Raw genomic sequence first — 20,039 nt, forward strand, 5'->3', positions numbered from 1 at the left:
TACTTGGAGACCCAGATTGGGTGATGGCCATGCAAGAAGAGCTCAACAACTTTGAAAGAAACCAAGTGTGGACCTTGGTGGAATGACCCAATACCAATGTTATTGGCATCAAGTGGGTCTTCTGCAACAAGCAAGATGAGAATGGCGTGGTGATAAGGAACAAGGCAAGATTGGTTGCTCAAGGTTTCACTAAAGTAGAGGGCTTGGACTTTGAAGAAACATATGCACCGATGGCAAGGCTTGAAGCAATCCAAATGCTTCTAGCCTATGCCGCTCATCACAACTTCAAGATATATCAAATGGATGTGAAGAGTGCATTTCTCAACGGCCCTATTCAAGAACTTGTCTATGTTTAGCAACCACCGGGCTTTGAAGATCACAAGTTTGCCAACCATGTCAACAAACTCCAAAAGACGCTCTATGGGCTTAAGCAAGCAACAAGAGCATGGTATGAATGTCTTAAGGAATTCTTGCTTAAACAAGGCTTTGAAATAGGAAAAGCCGATCCTACCCTTTTCACTCGCAAAGTTGGCAAATATATATTTGTGTGCCAAATATATGTCAATAACATAATATTTGGTAGTACTAATTATTCTTTTTGTGAGGAATTTAGTAGGATCATGACTAAGAGATTTGAGATGTCCATGATGGGTGAATTAAAGTTCTTCCTTGGATTTCAAATCAAGCAAATAAAGGATGGAACTTTTATTAGCCAAACGAAGTACACCCATGATATGCTCAAAAAGTTTGATATGGTGAATGCCAAGCCTATCAAAACTCACATGCCAACAAATAGACATCTAGATCTCAATGATGAAGGAAAAACTATGGATACTAAGGTATATCACTCCATGATCGGCTCTCTACTTTATTTGTGCGCATCTAGGCCCAATATTATGCTTAGTGTATGCATGTGTGCTAGATTTCAAGCTAACCTGAAAGAGTGCCACTTAGTGGCCATTAAGAGAATCTTGAGATATTTAGTACACTCCTAACCTTGGCTTGTGGTATCCTAAGAGCTCTAAGTTCGATCTACTTGGGTATTTGGATTCCAATTACGCTGGTTGTAAAGTAGATAGAAAAAGCACCTCGGGGACATGTCAATTCCTTAGACGGTCCCTAGTGTCTTGGAGTTCTAAGAAGCAAAATTTTGTAGCGCTTTCCACCGCTGAGGCCGAGTATGTTACAACTGGTGCGTGTTCTACTCAACTACTTTGGATGAGGCAAATCCTTTAAGATTTCGGATGTCGCTTCACCAAAATCCCACTCTTGTGTGACAATGAAAGTGCCATAAAGCTCGTAAACAATCTTGTAAGCCACTCAAGAACTAAGCACATAGACATCCGGCACCATTTCTTGAGAGACCATGAAACCAAAGGAGATATCAAAATTCACCATGTGAGCACCATAAAACAACTAGCCGATATATTCACTAAACCTGTCGATGAGTCAAGGTTTTGTGCTTTGTGTAGTGAGCTAAATATACTTGATTCTCGTAAAGTGGTTTGAACTATAACACACCTTGATTGATGAACTAGCATGGATAGGAGAAATGAATTGCAAAGGTTTAAATATTGTTCTTCAAAATGATTTATCAAAAGCTACAAGTACATTATGATCATTGTTTGTATTGTTTACCTACTGCTGATCATAATGCGCCTGAGATATGTGTCCATATCCTATATATATATAGAGTTATTTAGTTAGTAGCTATTTCTCGCTGTTCTAGGATGTGCGGCTATGCCTCGCCTATCAGGCAATAGTGTCGTGCTACGGCAGTACCGCGTGTGGCAAGCGGCAGTGCCGTACTTTGAATTCCAATCAGAATTTGGCCCACAATAGCCAGTTACCGCGGGGCCCATCTTTCCTCCTTAACCCATCTAGCCCCAGGGTAACTCCCTCTCTCTTCCCTTTTGCCCGACGCGCTGCTCTCTCTCTCTCTTCCTCTCACGCATCCGCACCGTCCCACCGTCGTCGCATCTCTGTGCCACGTCCTGGCGGTGCCGCCTCAGCTGCTGGCCTTCCTCATCATCGCCAGCGGCTGCTAAGGCTCTTGGGTAGAGTCATTTCCCCTCTTTCCTCCCCAATCCATGAGCAAGTCAAGGTATAACCCTATTCCCTCCCGATCTATGCCATGGAGTTCTATTTCAATTGGAAAATGGTTTCTAGTGACTGCATGATTAGGGTAGAAGCAAGTTTGATGGATGAATTAAATCAAAACATAGATTCACTGGTAGAGCATCATATGTACCTGCGACAGTGTCGTATGTTGGGTGTAGGTGCAGTAGTGCTACGCACAACAGCATGACTTTGCAAATTAAGATGATGTTCTATCAATGACTTTGTTTTAGTTGGATTTGTGCACTAGATTTATTTCTATCTTAAACATGTAGCTACTTTACCTATATTATAGATAGCTACATGTATTTTATTAGGTCTACTCCTTCTGAGATTGTCTAGTCATTTAGAAAAATGGTTGAGAAATAGTCTGAATAGTTGAGAAGAAATGAATCATGAGAGAGGTGAAGCACTAGGTGCGGCAGTGCCGCCCCTAGGGTGCGGTAGTGCCGCACCCTCTGACCAGGATTGGTTCAGGGTGCTTTCCTAACTCAAGATTTGAATTATCTCATCTATTCGGATTGTTTTTCAAGTGTTCTTATATACCCCTTATATGCAGTTTCTTATTTGGACCTATATTTATTTGCATAGATGGCTTCCGAAGGAGATGATGACCGGAGGGGGAAGTGAAAGATGGCCGAGCCTCATGACAAGGATCCTCCTCGACGTGGTCGTGGGAGGACAGTAGCAGGCAGCAATAGTGCAGTAGGCAGAGGGGCTACTAGAGATAGGGGGAGGAGGGATCAGTTGATCTAGGAGGAGGAGAACTTAGAAAGGGCTGGCCGCACCATTCCTCCCGGTGCTTGCCTAGATACTCCACCTCACCTTGAAGAGTTTGACAGAGGCTATATTAGAGAGTACTCTGAGGAGGTGATCGTGAGGCGTCTAGTTGACACCCATGCTCATCCCATGCTCAACCATGCGAGAAAACAAAAGATGATGGAAGAAGCAAGTGAGAACAATCCTTTTGAGCAGCCAAAGGATTTGGGGGTGGACTATAGATTTTGGAATGAGTTTCATTCCAACTTTTATGCCTCTATAATTTTCAACTCCAAGAAGTCCAAGATTGTCAAGACGTAGTATGTTGACTGGGAGGAAATGAAGGAGAAGAATGAGCCTGAATTCAACAAAGTAATCAAGGCTTATGAGCTTTTTGGGCTCACTGACATCATGAGCTTCTAGTATAATTGAAATGAGGAAGTGGTAGCCCAATTCCATGCTACCCTCTTCTATGACATCTATACTATTGAGATACACTGGATGACTGAGGGATGGCACTATCAGATTGACTTTGTGACTTTCAGCCAAATCCTTGGTTTTGGTGTGGAGGAGCGGGGCTTCACTTATATCCATGATGAGGCTAGAGCTGAGATCCATGACATTGCATACATGTGGATTGATAGGAGAGGTGCAAATGGCAAGGTTAGTGGCTTGCAAAGCTACTACTACATCTTGAACAACCTAATTAGGCACACTATCATTCCCAAGGATGGAGCAGCTTTAGATCTTAATGGGTATGTGAGAAATGTGCTTGCTAGGTTTGCTCTTGGAGGTGATAGGTTCAATGTCCCTCGCTTCATGTGGCGTGAGCTGAGAAATGCCATGGATGATGGGAGAAAGGGGCTGCCCTATGCCCCTATCTCATGTTCATGATTGAGAGGGTCACCGATTACAAGTTTGGCAAAGATGGTCTCCACACCGTCTACAAGATTGAGAAGACCCAAGCCTCAGGTGCTAGCAAGGCAGTGAGATGCTTTTCATTAGTTGAAGACGTGCGTGAGTCCTCTCGCTCTAGGCCTCGTAAGGACAAGAGGATGGAGAAGTTTGGGAAATGGATCAAGGCCATTTTCACTACTTGCACCTATGCAGCAAGGACCGTATAGGAGGACCGGTTAAAGAACCGTGAGGCCAACCGGGAGGCTAGAGAGCATGCAGGGCTGCCACCCCTTTCTCTAGCTCTGTCACAGATTCAGAGGATGAGGAGGAGGAGAAGTAGCAGGAGTAGCCGAAGCTTGACCCTCACATGACATTGAGCTCAACCTTGCAGTCCTTGAGGAGGAGCACCAGGCATAAGCGCCACACTTAGACCACCCATCACCAAGGGAGGGTGGTGGTGTCCTCCTCCAACGACAATGTTGATGATGGTGGTGAGGAGGCTACTGCCGGTGTTGGTGGAGCTGCTGGTGGCGATAATGTCGATTGGGAGAACATCCAAGAAGATGAGGAGTGAGTTCATTGGTTTTTCTTCTTTTCTTCTCTTTTTGGTACTTTATGCCAAAGGGGGAGAAAATTAGAGGGGCCAACAACTTTTTCGACGCAATGGAGAGGTTGCTGCAGCAGGAGCTTCATGTTCTTATCTGTTGAGAGTAGACTTCGCTACGTTGAGAGTTTGAGAGGCGATCAAAACTCTATATGTGTGGGATATGTACATGTATTAAACTATATTGTAGCTTGTGATATAATTGTGCTAGAATGTACTTCTGTATATGTGTTATATGTTGTGTGGTGCCTATTCTTATCTGTGTTGTTGCAGCAATTGCGGTAGTGCCGCACCTAGGCCCGGCAGTGCCGCTCTACTGCAGTGCTGCGACTAATGAGCGGCAGTGCCACACCCAGCTGTCATGGCTATCTTGTTGTGCATGAACTATCATTTGCATCATGTTTATATATTTGACACAAGTGTGTTGCACCCCACAGGAGCATGGATGTAGGGGGAGCCCCATCACTTTCACTAAAAAATGTGAATCTTAGCCTCTTATGCCAATTTGAGAATTCAAATTCTCCATTCACATATTTAAGGGGAGGCTCTACACCTATGGCTCAAAAATCTCAGTATTTATTTCTTATCTTTTGTAAGCTCTAATTGGGTTGTCATCAATCACCAAAAAGGGGGAGATTGAAAGTGCAATCAAGCCCTAATTGTGGATTTTTGTGATAATGACCACGCAATTAGAGAACTAATGAGATTTATCAAGATGACAAGCAGAGAATCTATATTCGAGGATGTTACACAAAATAGAGGAGCCCCCAATTACAAATGTTGATGGCTTCAAACTCAAAGGAGGTTTAAATTCTTTTATATTTTAAATTTGAGTACAAGAAAAGCCATACTATAAAGGGGGACACAATGCTTAAGCCAACATATGCTATCAAATGCTCAATCCTACACAGATACCATCGGTTTCATAGCTAAGATAGCCAGCACTTCACTCTTACCCTTGATGTCTTACCTAGTGCGGCAGTGCCACATATGAAGAGAGGTACTGTCGTAGAGCGGCACTGCCGCACTTGAGTCGCGGCACTACTGTGACTTAAGTGACCATTGGGAGCTAAGGGTATTTATACCTTTCCCCTTCCTCCCCAATGTCTCTCTCTTCTAACCCGTTTAGTTCGACCAGAACACAATAGAGTGCTCTTCTCTCCCTCCTCCATTGGTGACCTTGAGCTTCCAAGCTTCTACATTGATTTCCCCATCAATCCTTAAGAAAAAAGGTCACAAACTCGATTAGAGAGCAGATCCTTTGATTCCTCAACTCAAAAGAGCACTTGGTTCATGTTTTGGCCGGTGGTTGTGTTTATTACTCTTGGAGTTTTGTGCCTAGCTGGCTACAGCGTCGCCCGTGGAGCTTGCCAACTTGTTTGGCATCCACGGGAGGTTTGTAACCATCTTTTGAAGCTAGTAAACTCACCTATCATCTCAAGAGTGGAGTCTCTTGACTTGAGAATGAGGAAGGGTTGCAAAGCCCTAAGCCTTAGTGGCTAACCTCAATAATGTGGACTTAGACAAGCCTTGGTGGCGAGCTGAACCATGGGATAAATCATCGTGTCACCTTGTGCTTGATTTACATCATTTGCATTTCATATTGTTGTTGAGATGATTTCTAGGGTTTGTGGCTGATCTACTTGTGTGCGGTGTTCCTATCACTTCTAGCTATTGATTTGTGTTACATATACCTACAGGAAGCTCAGTAATTTATCTAATTCAAGTTTCCATTCATAGTTTTTGAATTGTGCCACAAAGTTGTCTACAGGTGCGGTAGTGCCATTGTTCTAGCTCGGTAGAGCCACAGAGCGGTAGTGTCGTGGGCATAGAGCGGCAATGCCACAGGTTGAATTTGACGAAAGTTTGAGTATTTATTTTAACAGGCCTATTCACCCCTCCTCTAGGCTAACCAAAGATCCTACAATACCAAGAAATCCTCGGACAATGATGACACAAGATTTTTTACCGATGTTCACTTGTTGCCGGCAAGCTAGTACTTGTTGTGGCGATTCACTCACTTCGAGGTTCACGCACTAATTGGCATCACACGTCAAACCCGCAACCGGGTGCCGCACAACCAACACAAGATGAGGATCACACAAGCCACGAGCAATCCACTATAGTACCTATTGGCTCTCTACTGGAGAAAGGTCAAGAACCCATCATAATCACCATGATCGGAGCCGAAGACAATCACCAACCTCCGCTCGATGATCCTCGCTGCTCCAAGCTGTATAGGTGGCGGCAACCACCAAGAGTAACAAGCAAATCACGTAGCGAAACATGAACATAAGTGCCTCTAGATGCAATCACTCAAGCAATACACTTGGATTCACTCCCAATCTCACAAAGATGAAGAATTAATGACGGAGATGAGTGGGAGGGCTTTGGCCAACCTCACAAGGTTGCTATGTCAATGCAAATGGCCAAGAGAGTGAGCTTGAGCCGACCAAGGGGCTTAACTAGAGAGCCTCCACGAAAAGAGCCATTGGGCTCACAGAGCAGTCCATTGCGCATCGATCGGATGCACAGGTTGGGATGACCGGACGCACGCCACCCAGCGTCCGATCGTGCGATGCGTGCCATGTGGCCCCTCGGTTCAACCTCATCCACACGATTTCAATGGTCGACTCGACTGCCCTCGCGCATTAAGTCACGACTGGACGCACAATAGGCGAGATATGACATGCTAATGCCTCACTTGCCCCCACACGCGCCCAAACCATCACCCTATGACCGGACGCACTGTTCCCTGAGACACCCTAGCGTCAGGTCGAGTACAAAAAGGTATCAAAGAGGATTTTTGCTGACCGGATGCGTCCGATCAGACATGACCAGACGCGCCTCAGCGTCCGATCCTCTCTAGCTTTCTAGCGTACCACCATGTCACCATACGTCAGTTGTGGCCGAACGCAGGCCCTACGCGTCCAGACACATTTACTGTGCTACGTCAGGTCACATGTTGACCCTACATCCAGTCACTCACCAAGGTTGAACACTTCACTATCCAGTACTGACCGAACGCACCCGGTTGAGTCTGGTCACATCGAGCTCATCATCCGATCACATATTTTTAGTGACAAACAACTCCTCCACTTCACCAACTTCTCCAACCTTGCTCAAATGTGTCATCCACCAAGTGTTTCACCTTGTGTACGTGTGTTAGCATATTTTCACAAACATTTTCAAGGTGTTAGCACTCCACTAGATCTAAATGCATATGCAATGAGCTTTTTATTTTTCTCTTTCTTCTTTTCTAAGTTGAAGCACTTGATCATCATGATCACCACACCATCATCATGATCTTCTCCATTGCTCCACCACTTGGAATGTGCCACCTATCTCATAATCACTTTGATAAACTAGGCTAGCACATAGGGTTTCATCAATTTATCAAAACCAAACTAGAGCTTTCACCTAGGGTGTTCCCTTGAACTCTAAGAAAATTTGGAACCTTGGCCCACAACATTAAGTACAGTGATCTTGGTCGCATCTATGGGAGCTTCTCACAAGCCCATGGCCACCACTAAACTTAATTACAATTGCTCAAAAAACTAAACTTGGTTACAACCATTTTGTCTTGACAAAGAAAAGTCTTCTATTCTTTAATAAACGTCCTGTTGGATTTAGGCCAAAACTGGCAAACTCCACCCACTGCTGCTATGAAGAGTCATTTGTCGATGTCACCAACCTAAAAAATGTCATCAACCGCCGCGAGTCCAAGATGCCTAGACTGCCAAAATGGGTTGGTTTGGCGACCCGTGATAGCCAACTCCAGTTCCAGGGCAGTGCGCACAGGAAGTGTCGTTGGATCTTGTCCAACACACTAATGAACTTCATTGCCTTTTTTACAACCATGTAGATCTATTGTCACAAACTATGATTTGTTGCTTGCAACCCAGGAATCATCGGGTCTGAACAGGCGGACCCGATGCCTCCACCGAACAGCGCGTGAGAAGGAACTTTGCGCGCAATTCGACCGTAGGTTAGGTTCTCTTTTTTCTTCTCATTTCTTTTCTTTTTCTTTTCTTTTTCCTTTCTCTTTTTTTTTGTGCTTCATTTTTTATTTCCTTTTTATTTTATGTGATTTTTTATTATTCTTTTTCATTTATATATTTTTATGTTTCTTTTATTTATTTTTTCTTTCTTTTCCTTTTCTTAATATTTTTATTTCCTTTTCTTCAATATATTTTTTATTTTGTTTATTTTTTGTTTCATGTGATTTTCTTTATTATTTTATATTTTTTCTATTTTTATTTATTTTTATTTAGTTCTTTTTTGGTTTTACTATAATTAATTATTTTGTTTGTCTTATAATATATTTTATTTTTTATTCTTTTTGTTTTCTTTATTTTTATTTTTCTCTTTGTCTTTATTTTTCTATAGATTTTGTATTTTGTATTTTTCTATTTTGCCTTTACTTAATTATTTTTTTGTGTTTATTTTCTTATTTTCTATATTCCATGAGATGTTGTGTTTATATAGTGTACACATGATGATCTATAATGTATTTTGCGATGTTCACATGGTATATATATGTCATATTTTTGGATGTTTTTTGTGATGTTCATGTACACCACATGTGATGTTCTAAGATGTTTTTTTGATGTTCACGTGTTGCAATTGTGATGTTCTTTTTTTATTTTTTCTTTTATTTTTTCTTTTGATTTTTTTATTATTTTTCTTGCTTCTATTGGTTCTAGATGTTCATGTAGTATACAGTGATGTTCTATGATGTTTTTGTGATGTTTACTTAGTATACATATGATGTTCTATGATGTAGTTAGTGGTGTTCATGTAATATATATGCGATGTTCTATAACGTATTTAGTGATATTCTATTATGTATTTAGTGATGTTCACTCAGTATATATGTGATGTTCTATAGTATATTTTAGGATTTTTGAATAGTATTCATGTGATGTTCTTTTTAATTTTCTCCATTACGTGGTTTAATTTTTTTCCTTATGTTTTGCTCTAGATTTTATTATTATTTATTTTATGTCATGTATTTATTTATTTATTTTTAAATTTCATGAACATAAAACTAGAATATTGTTGTTCTCAACCGAGTACATTTTCTTACGAAGATAGAACATTGTTATGTGAACCTAGAACATCGTCTCTGCTCAATAAAAGAAAATGTTATATCTTTATAAGATAAATGTTCGTTAATAAATTTTTATCTAAATATATCCATGTGGGATCTTGTTTCGAATGATTTATTGTAATAAGTCTGATTGTGTAATCAGAATTTAAATAGGATCCTTGGTTTAGCGGTTATTACTTGTTTTAGTTCGTTAAAAGTCGTTTGTATGCGTGAGTTGAGAGCTGACGTGGGTGAGGTGAGCCGTGCGCGATTGGCCAGCATCCACCTGCGCGCTACTTGCTTCATGAAAACTTTGCGCACGCAGTCGACCGGTGCGGAGTAGGGTACATCCGAATGATCGAACCTTAGGTCCTCCATAGTGTGTCGCCTGTGGCCCTGTATGGTTAGGTTTTTGGCTGTGACTTTTGTCCCCAAAAGCTAAAAGATTAATCAAAGGGTTCAAAAGCCACATATGCTTTTATCCAAAAGCAGCTTTTAGTGTAGTACAAATCCAAAAGCACATCTCTCTGCTTTCACTGGCTTTCGGGAGAAAAATACCCACCTGCCACTAATTATGAAATGAATCATATTTTTCATTGTGTGTTTCTGTTCGCACCTCACCGGGAGCCACGTCCGTCCTCACCATGACCGGCACCTGCGGTCCGGCGGCGTGGCACTATGGTCCGGCGGCGTGGGACCTGTGGCCTGGCAGCATGGCACTGCGGTCTGGCGGAGCGGCCCTGCGGCCCAACTGCGAGATCCCGATGGTGTCGCCCCTTCCTGAGCTCCGGTCCGGCCGCCTTCTCATCCCATCCCCGGCGACCCCCTGCCCTACCTCCGGCGTGGACCTCTGCCATGCTCGCCCTAGGCCGCGAGGAGTCGAGGACCCATGGCGGCGGTGCAAGGTACCAGGCGGCGGACCCGTCATCCCTGGATCCGGCGCCTCCCGCCCATCCCTGCGCCGGCGCAGCTGCTCGCCGGCCCCGCCCAGCCTTGGCGTGGCTGCTCTGCTCGGGATCACCGGCCGCGTGTGAGCCTCTACCCCTGTCCTGGCGTGGCGCTCGCCGGCCCCGCCTAGCCCAGCCCTGCACGTGGTCCTCACTGAAAGAGTCATTGAGAGAGGGAGAGAGTTGAGTGGGGTGGACTACAAATGACATGTGAGGTCTGCTCGTAGGAGTTTTCTAAAAGCCACAAACTTTTCTCACAGCTAGTTTTCCACATCAGCTTTTCTAAAAGCCACAGTTAATAACAGTTCCTCCAAAAGCTACGGCTGCCTAGAAAGGACAGAGAAAAGTATAGCACCGCTCCTGCGAGGAGCGATTCCAACTCTGAGCGATGCTAGGAAAAGATGGAGCGGTGAACGTTGCTCTGGTTCTATCTTCTTAAAAAAATTGTAAAGCTATTGTAGCAGTAGCTGGCCGTTGAGCTTTGAAGACGTGTGCGAATGGTGGGAAAGACATTTTATCAGAGTTGTGGGTCCCACGTACTAAGTAGCACCGGTTCCATCTATTTTACACACTGCAGTTTAACTTATGTGGTGCTCGATTTGCTGTAACTGGTCCCACATATTTTTTGGCTTTACTACCGTATATTGTGGACGACCTTAGCACCTCCCCAAGCAAGCTGTCAGCCGATCGACGAAGTGCAGCGTGGCGCATGCAGGCTTTATTTCATTATATATTGTTCACTGTATCACGCAAGCCTTGAACAGCGATGCAGCGTGATTCATATCAACGTCTCATTCTCTCCGTTACCGATCGCAATCGCATCGCGTCGATGGGGGAATCGGGAACTAGTCTTGTTGGGCGCGAATTCGCACATTGGCCAGCCAAAAATTAAGCAGCAAATCGGAGCATGCCCATGTGGCCAAGCCATAACCATCCGTCCCTAGCCACGCGCTCCATGCGCGCGCGTCAAGGTCTGCGGATTTCAGAGAGCACGGTGCGCTGCAACTGGCAACAAGCTGGCCGTGCTTGCTCGAGTTCGAGTATAAATAGGTCACTTTCCAAGCAACTGCCCACACAACGAAGTCACATGCCACTGTGCTCCACTAGTAGAGCTTAGAGGTGCCAGCCAGTCTTCCCCGAGGCGAGCCGCGAGCGCGAGGTCATGGGGTCACTGACGACGGCGGCGGAGGGGCAGCGGCCGCACGCCGTGTGCATGCCGTACCCGGCGCAGGGCCACGTGACGCCCATGCTGAAGCTCGCCAAGCTCCTCCACGCGCGTGGCTTCGAGGTCACCTTCGTCAACACCGAGTTCAACCACCGGCGCCTGCTCCACTCGCGCGGCGCGCTGGACCGCGTGCCCGGGTTCCGCTTCGACGCCATCCCGGACGGCCTCCCGCCCTCCGACGCGGACGCCACGCAGGACATCCCCGCGCTCTGCTACTCCACCATGACCACCTGCCTCCCGCACCTCCTCGCGCTCCTCGCCAGGGTCGACGCCGACGCCGGGTCTCCGCCGGTCACATGCCTCGTCACGGACGCCGTCATGTCGTTCGGCTTCGACGCCGCCAGGGAGTTCGGCGTGCCCGTCGCCGCGCTCTGGACCGCCAGCGCGTGCGGGTTCATGGGCTACCGGAACTACAGGAACCTCATCGACTGGGGCCTCGTGCCGTTCAAGAACGCCGCGGACCTCGACGACGTCGTCGAGGGAGGTCACCTCGCCACCGTGGTGACCGGCGCGCGCGGCATGTGCGACGGCGTGCAGCTGCGCGATTTCCCCAGCTTCGTCCGCACCACGGACCGCGCCGACATCATGCTCAACTTCCTCATGCGCGAGGCCGAGCGGCTGTCGCTCCCCGACGGCGTCATCGTCAACACCTTCGACGACCTCGAGGGCGCCACGCTGGACGCCATGCGAGCGATCCTCCCGACGGTGTACCCCGTCGGCCCGCTCCTCCTCCGCGAGCGCCTGGAGGTCCCCGCCGGCAGCCCGCTCGCGGGCCTCGGCTCCAACCTCTGGAAGGAGCAGGAGGGCCTCCTGGAGTGGCTCGCTGGCCGCGCGCCGCGGTCCGTGGTGTACGTGAACTACGGCAGCATCACGGTGATGACCAACTCGCAGCTGCTCGAGTTCGCGTGGGGCCTGGCCAACAGCGGGTACCCGTTCGTGTGGAACATCCGGCCGGACCTGGTGAAGGGCGACTCCGCCGTGCTGCCGCCGGAGTTCGCGTCCGCCGTCGAGGGCCGCGCGCTGCTGACGACGTGGTGCCCGCAGGAGGCGGTGCTCCAGCACGAGGCGGTCGGGGTGTTCCTGACTCACTCCGGCTGGAACTCGACCCTAGAGAGCCTCTGCGCGGGGGTGCCCATGCTCAGCTGGCCCTTCTTCGCGGAGCAGCAGACCAACTGCCGGTACAAGCGGACGGAGTGGGGAGTCGGGATGGAGATCGGCGGAGAGGTGCGGCGCGACGAGGTGTCGGCCATCTTAAAGGAGGCCATGGACGGGGAGAAGGGGCGGGAGATGCGCCGGCGCGCGGAGGAGTGGAAGGAGAAGGCCGTGAAGGTGACGCTGCCGGGTGGGCCTGCGCAGACCAACCTTGAAAGGCTCATCGACGAGGTGCTGCTCTCCAAGAAGGAGGGACAGACTGCCAACGTGTGATTGTGGGCATATATCTTGTTTGGCGTCTTCACTCTTGCCGGGAATATTTCATCATGCATTTCCCCCTCACTTTGTTCTGTTCTGTGTGAGCTCTGAGCAATTAATTACTACTCAACATTCAGCTCTCAAACAAACCCCAGCTCTCCACTGAAAGGCTGTAATATTTTTCTCATACTTTTTTTTACTAGTTTCAGTATGGGGTGTATCAAAAAATTGGCAACATTGGGCCATGGAGGCATGGAGGGTGAGAGCAATTAATAAGCCTTCAAGGCTTCAAGGCGGGGAGGAAAGACCTTCCAATTCAACAATAACTTGAGTTTGTTTGAGTATAATCTTCCTATCAAAATCATGACCAAGTTGACTTGCACCTTGCGTTTGCTTTACATATCCATTGTATGATCAACCCCCTTAGCTACAATCTGAAAGGTCCTCATGGCTAGAGGGGTGAATAAGCTAATAAAATTTCTGTAACAACACTTAACTAAATGGTTAGACAATTATGAGGCGAAGCAAGAGTTGCACCAGCCTACTCAAAATGCAAGCCACCTACCACAATTCTAGTTTAGATAGTATCTATTCACACAATAGCTATGACACTACCCTATGTTAGTGTGCTCTCAAAGGCAAACTAAAGAGCCACACTAACCAAGCAAAAAAGCTCTCACAACTAGCTACACTAAAGAGCTTGACAACTAGTTTACGGTAATGTAAAGAGAGTGATCAAGAAAATTATACCGCCGTGTAGATGAAGGAACCAATCAATCAATCACAAGAGTGAATAACAATGAAGACCAATCACCTCAGAATCAAAGGATAAACACAATGATTTTTTACCGAGGTTCACTTGCTTGCCGACAAGCTACTCCTCGTTGTGGCGATTCACTCACTTGGAGGTTCACGCGCTAATTGGCATCACACGTCAAACCCTCAATAGGGTGCCGCACAACCAACACAAGATGAGGATCACACAAGCCACGAGCAATCCACTAGAGCACCTTTTGGCTCTCCGCCGGAGAAAGGTCAAGAACCCCTCACAATCATCACGATCGGAGCGGGAGACAATCACCACCCTCCGCTCAATGATCCTCGCTGCTCCAGGCCGTCTAGGTGGCGGCAACCACCAAGAGTAACAAGCGAAATCCACAGCGAAACACGAACACCAAGTGCCTCTAGATGCAAACACTCAAGCAATGCACTTGGATTCACTCCCAATCTCACAAAGATGATGAATCAATGATGGAGATGAGTGGGAGGGCTTTTGCTAAGCTCACAAGGTTGCTATGTCAATGCAAATGGCCAAGAGTATCAGCTTGAACCGGCCATGGGACTTAAATAGAAGCCCCCACGAAATAGAGCCGTTATACCCCTTCACTGGGCTGAACGCGGGGTGACCGGACGCTCCGGTCCAATCGACCGGACGCTGGCCCTCAGCGTCCGGTCACGTGATTCACACCACGTGTCCCCTGCTTCAAATACTGTTCATCAGATTTCAACGGTCATCAGTTGACCGGACGCTCCGCTACAACTGACCGGACTCTGAGCCTCCAGCGTCCGGTCGTTTCCAGTAAGGTTCCAGAAATGTATTTTGTCGACCGGACTTGTCCGGTCATGCTTGACCGGACCCAGCCAGCGTCCGGTCAGACGATGTCTCCTCTGTGTGCCTCACGTCAGCGTACGTCAGCACTGACCGGACGCACCCTGCCAGCGTCCGGTCGTAGAGCAACCCAGCGTCCGATCATTTGATCGACGCCAGCGTCTTTGCTGTTACACCTGATCGGACACGCTGGTCCAACCGAGTCCAGCGTCCGGTCACTTCCAGTGACCTCCGTCTTTTCTGTCTAGGGCGCCGGTGGCACCGTCGGACTGTCCGCACTCTACGGGCGGACACTCCGCCGGTGGAGTTTCTTACCCTTGCTCCCAAACTTCACCACCCTTGATCAAATGTGCCAACCACCAAGTGTATCACCTTGTGCACATGTGTTAGCATATATTCACAAACATTTTCAAGGGTGTTAGCACTCCACTAGATCCTAAATGCATATGCAATGAGTTAGAGCATCTAGTGGCACTTTGATAACCGCATTCCAATACGAGTTTCACCCCTCTTAATAGTACGGCTATCAATCCTAAATGTGATCACACTATCTAAGTGTCTTGATCACCAAAACAAAATAGCTCCTATGGTTTATACCTTTGCCTTGAGCTTTTTGTTTTTCTCTTTCTTTCTTTCTTTTCAAGTCCAAGCACTTGATCATCATCATAGTATCATCATCATCATGCTATGATCTTCATTTGCTTCATCACTTGGAGTGTGCTACCTATCTCATAATCACTTGATGAACTAGGTTAGCACTTAGGATTTCATCAATTCACCAAAACCAAACTAGAGCTTTCACAAACCTAAATACATCTCTCTTACTACGTGAACAGATTGTTGTCTAATCACAAATCACTAGAATCAATGTGGACCCAAAAAACGTAACTCCGATTGACCTCAACTTTTAGCACAACAAAAGTAGATAAAATTCTTGAAGTAATCCAACTAGTATCACATCATTGGGATGTCTAGGTTAGGATGTATTAGTTCTGCAGGATTTTACTATCTCAAATGGTGACGAAATTTTTTGAGCATGTTTTTTAGATTATAAGCAAAAACTATGAACTGTAAATGAGGTCAAGGGATAAGCTTCTGTTGTACTACGATTTATAGTTGACTAACGCATGTATGTCTACAGAATTAGAACAGTGCAGCAACAATTGAACTAATGGATATAATGGATGAACTTGTCACTGATGGAGTGCTCTTGAAAAGATCAGTGAAAGAAAGATCAATGAAACAGAGACTAAACTGGACGGCTATGAAATAAATCGATGGCACATCATGCATGCATGCACGTACTCCACATTTGCAGAGGAGCTATTGCCGGCTGCAGGTGAAACATTCAGAACCTAAGGCAATTACTTGCTGCTAGCTTCTCCCTGGGCTGCTGAAAAGGGATTTGACAGCGAGAAAAACAAGCAGCAACTGCATGATTTGAGAGTCAACAGCCGTCGTCGAACTAGTCGAGCTTTATCATACCACATTGGGCCTAACCAAAAGCACCAGTGACAGAGTTTCAAAAAAAAAAGGCACCAGTGACAGAGCTAATTTTTTTAAAAGTCAAGAGTGATTCCCATCATACAAAAATATTTATCTAGAAAATACAATATTTCTTTTTTTATACAAAGAAAATTCTTATTTGCACTCACCCAAATAATGGTGAGCACTTCATTTAATTAGATCAGATGGTTATATATGATCATCTATTACCTCCTAAAAGATAATATGAGACATATTTATTTATGAGAATTTTTACAATGGTTCTCAGAAAATGGACGGCTCACAAGGAGCGATCAGACGGCCAAAAAAGCAGAGGAACCAATTGGAGAGGCATCGGGAAGGCATCAAGTGCGTACTAAATGGTGGGACCATATGCAACAAGTGCATACTAAAATTAGTGGATCAACACCTTAAAAATGGTGCGATAATTCTATTTTCGAATTTCTTTTATATAATTAAGGGTAGAATGGTAAATTTATAATAAAAAATATAATGTTTGAATAGTATAGGGACGATCGAATTAGTATAGTTTGTCTCATGTATTTCTCAGGTTCATACCACGCCACTCTCTCGTCTCTATTCTTCCTCCTCACCGAGACTTCGTGTTGCGGCGGAGCGCGAAGGCAGGGCTGCGGCGGCCAGGGCACGCGATCCGTCCTCACCAGTCCCCTGCGAACAGCATCACCGTGTACATTCGGCAAAGGCGTTGGACGTGGCGAGATCGGTGAATTGAATTGATGAAACCCTAAATGCTAACCTAGTTTATCAAGTGATTATGAGATAGGTAGCACATTCCAATTGGTGAAGCAAATAAAGATCATGACATGATGATGGTGATGTCATGGTGATGATCTAGTGCTTGGACTTGAAAAGAAGATAGAGAAAAACAAAAGGCTCAAGGCAAAGGTATAAATGGTAGGAGCTATTTTGTTTTGGTGATCAAGACACTTAGAGAGTGTGATCACATTTAGGTTCGATAGCCGTACTATTAAGAGGGGTGAAACTCGTATCGAAATGCGGTTATCAAAGTGCCACTAGATGCTCTAACTCATTGCATATGCATTTAGGATCTAGTGGAGTGCTAACACCCTTAAAAATGTTTGTGAAAATATGCTAACACATGTGCACAAGGTGATACACTTGGTGGTTGGTACATTTGAGTAAGGGTTAGAAACTTTACCGACGCCCTAAACTCAGGTGAACGTGGTCACTGTAAGTGACCGGACGCTGGTCTCTGAAGGACCAGCGTGTCGGTCAGTAGCAGAAGAGGAAGCACAGCGTCGGTCGTCGACCGGACGCTGGCGCTGAAACGACTGGACGCTGGCTGGCTGCGTCCGGTCACACTGACCTGGTCATGCACAGGGAAAACGCCAAGTGATCGGACGCTGGGTGAGTCCGGTCGAGCATGACCGGACGCGTCTGGTCGTGAAAAGTCGTATCTAGATGCTTACTGGAAACGACCGGACGCTGGGGTTCAGCGTCTGGTCACTTTGAGCTACTGCGTCCGGTCGTCACTTGACCGTTGAGATCGGGCGATCAACATTTGAAGAGAGGGGACACGTGGCACGCATCGCGTGACCGGACGCTGAGGTCCAGCGTCCGGTCACCCCGTGTTGTGTCCAGTGAAGGGGTACAACGGCTCTATTTCGTGGGGGGTTTATTTAAGCCCCATGGCCGGCTCAAGCTCACTCTCTTGGCCATTTGCATTGACATAGCAACCTTGTGAGCTTAGCCAAAGCCCTCCCACTCATCTCCATCATTAATTCATCATCTTTGTGAGATCGGGAGAGAATCCAAGTGCATTGCTTGAGTGATTGCATCTAGCGGCATTTGGTGTTCGTGTTTCGCTGCAGGATTCGCTTATTACTCTTGGTGGTTGCCGCCACCTAGACGGCTTGGAGCAGCGAGGATCATCGAGTGGAGGTTGGTGATTGTCTTCGACTCCAATCGTGGTGATTGTGAGGGGTTCTTGACCTTTCCCCGACGGAGAGCCAAAAGGTACTCTAGTGGATTGCTCGTGGCTTGTGTGATCCTTATCTTGTGTTGGTTGTGCGGCACCCTATTGAGGGTTTGGCGTGTGATGCCAATTAGCGCGTGAACCTCCAAGTGAGTGAATCGCCACAACGAGGAGTAGCTTGCCGGCAAGCTAGTGAACCTCGGTAAAAATCATTATGTTCATCATTTGATTCCGAGGTGATTGGTCTTCATTGGTATTCATTCTTATGATTGATTGGCTCCTTCCTCGACATGGCGGTATAAATAAATTGCTCACTCTCTTTACATTACCGCAAACTAGTTGTTAAGCTCTTTAGTGTAGCTAGTTGTGAGAGCTTGTTAGTTTGGTTAGTGTGGCTCTTTAGTTAGCTTTTGAGAGCACACTAACTTAGTATAGTGTCATAGCTATTGTGTGGATAGAAACTATATAAGCTAGAATTGTGGTAGGTGGCTTGCTTTTTAGTAAGCTAGCGCAACACTCGCTTCGCCTCATAATTGTCTAACCGGTTTGTTAAGTGTTGTTGTAGAAATTTTAATAGGCTATTCACCCCCCCCCCCTCTAGCCATTAGGACCTTTCAATCAGGCCTAGCGGCGTCCGTGCTCCCATTTGCGGCGGCGTCGGCCATCCCTGCTGCCGAAGGGTGCGGGCGGCGAGGTGCGCTCGCGGACATGGTGGTCCGAGGTGGAAAAGCTGGCGGCGGCATCGCCGTCCCTAACTCCCTCTCTACGTGCCGCTCCCTTCTCATGCTCCGCGCCCACCTCGTCCCGCGCCGCCAGCCCACCCACAGCAGCCATAGCGGGGATCGTCACCATGGAGGAGGACGGTGTGCTACCTGCTGCCACCTGCGTTCGGCGTGCCCGTGGTGCACCTACTCCGACAACGCAGGCTAGGGGCAAGGCCGAGCAGGACACGACCTGCGGCGCTGCAGACGACGTCGGGTAGTGCTTTGTGCCCCACCCCTGCTGTTACTAGCGCTCGCTAGGCCGTGCCAGCAGCAGGGCTGCCTTCGTGGTGCTGCTCCCATAGCATGTGCTCCACCTATTTGCTCAAATGCCTGTGGGAGATGGAAATCAGTTTTGGCCTAGGATTAGCGCGCTATAGAATCCCTACTGAAGTTTGGTGCACCATGTGTCAGCTGTTAGTTTCAGTGTTTCTTGATCAATTGTTCATTTCTCTTATTCGTGCATCTCAGATCGCAGTAGAATCCCTACTAAAGTTCAGTGCTTGCTGCGATCCTTTTTTCAGGTTCTACTTGCATCGCGTGGTCTGTGCATCGCATTGGTGCTTAATTAGTTCACTTTTCACTAACCAAGCGGCTAAATTTGTCTCATGGTCTATGCATCGCATCTGAAATCATCGTTCTCTTTATGTATTTGTTTATCCTACTTATTTGGCTGCTGAAAACAATCATGGGCATTCCTCATCTTCATTGGTACTACTTCGTATTGTTCTAGGCTTAGAGCTTTTTTATCACTCCATTAGAATTTATTAGTTCCCCACCGCCTACACCTACGGTGAGTAGCAGCAGCAGAGCTCTGTTCATTTTTTGTTGCAAAATTCAGTATACCTTAACTTACCAGTTGCAGTGGTGTTCACTAAATTGTTGGTATTTTTTTTGGAACAAAAAGGAGGAGTTGGTGTTCTTTAGACATTTTACTGGCTGTTGTTTGCTCATATTGTGCTTGTTTCTTGTCCCCATCAGATAGGGTGTTTGGCCCCAGTTGCTCTACACGGCAAGTCTATGAGGAAGGAGCAAAAGAAGTTGCTCTTTCAGTTGTCAGCGGAATTAATTGTATGCACAAGAGAAATAGCTTTGGTCTGCCACTTCCATTTTCAGTAATGAACCAATATGAGCTAACACATGTTTTGGCATGC

At 46.5% G+C, this 20,039-nt stretch overlaps 1 protein-coding gene across 1 annotated transcript; it reads left to right on the forward strand.

Annotated features, from left to right (window-relative positions):
* The first annotated feature begins 11,476 nt into the window (after positions 1-11,476).
* Positions 11,477-13,321, forward strand: LOC136517279 ((R)-mandelonitrile beta-glucosyltransferase-like). The gene has a single exon (XM_066510816.1). The coding sequence runs from the start codon at positions 11,580-11,582 to the stop codon at positions 13,065-13,067; it is 1,488 nt and encodes a 495-aa protein (XP_066366913.1). The 5' UTR covers positions 11,477-11,579; the 3' UTR covers positions 13,068-13,321.
* Positions 13,322-20,039: the final 6,718 nt, after the last annotated feature.

Source organism: Miscanthus floridulus, chromosome 17 (assembly GCF_019320115.1).
Source record: "Miscanthus floridulus cultivar M001 chromosome 17, ASM1932011v1, whole genome shotgun sequence".
Classification (NCBI taxonomy): Eukaryota; Viridiplantae; Streptophyta; class Magnoliopsida; order Poales; family Poaceae; genus Miscanthus; species Miscanthus floridulus.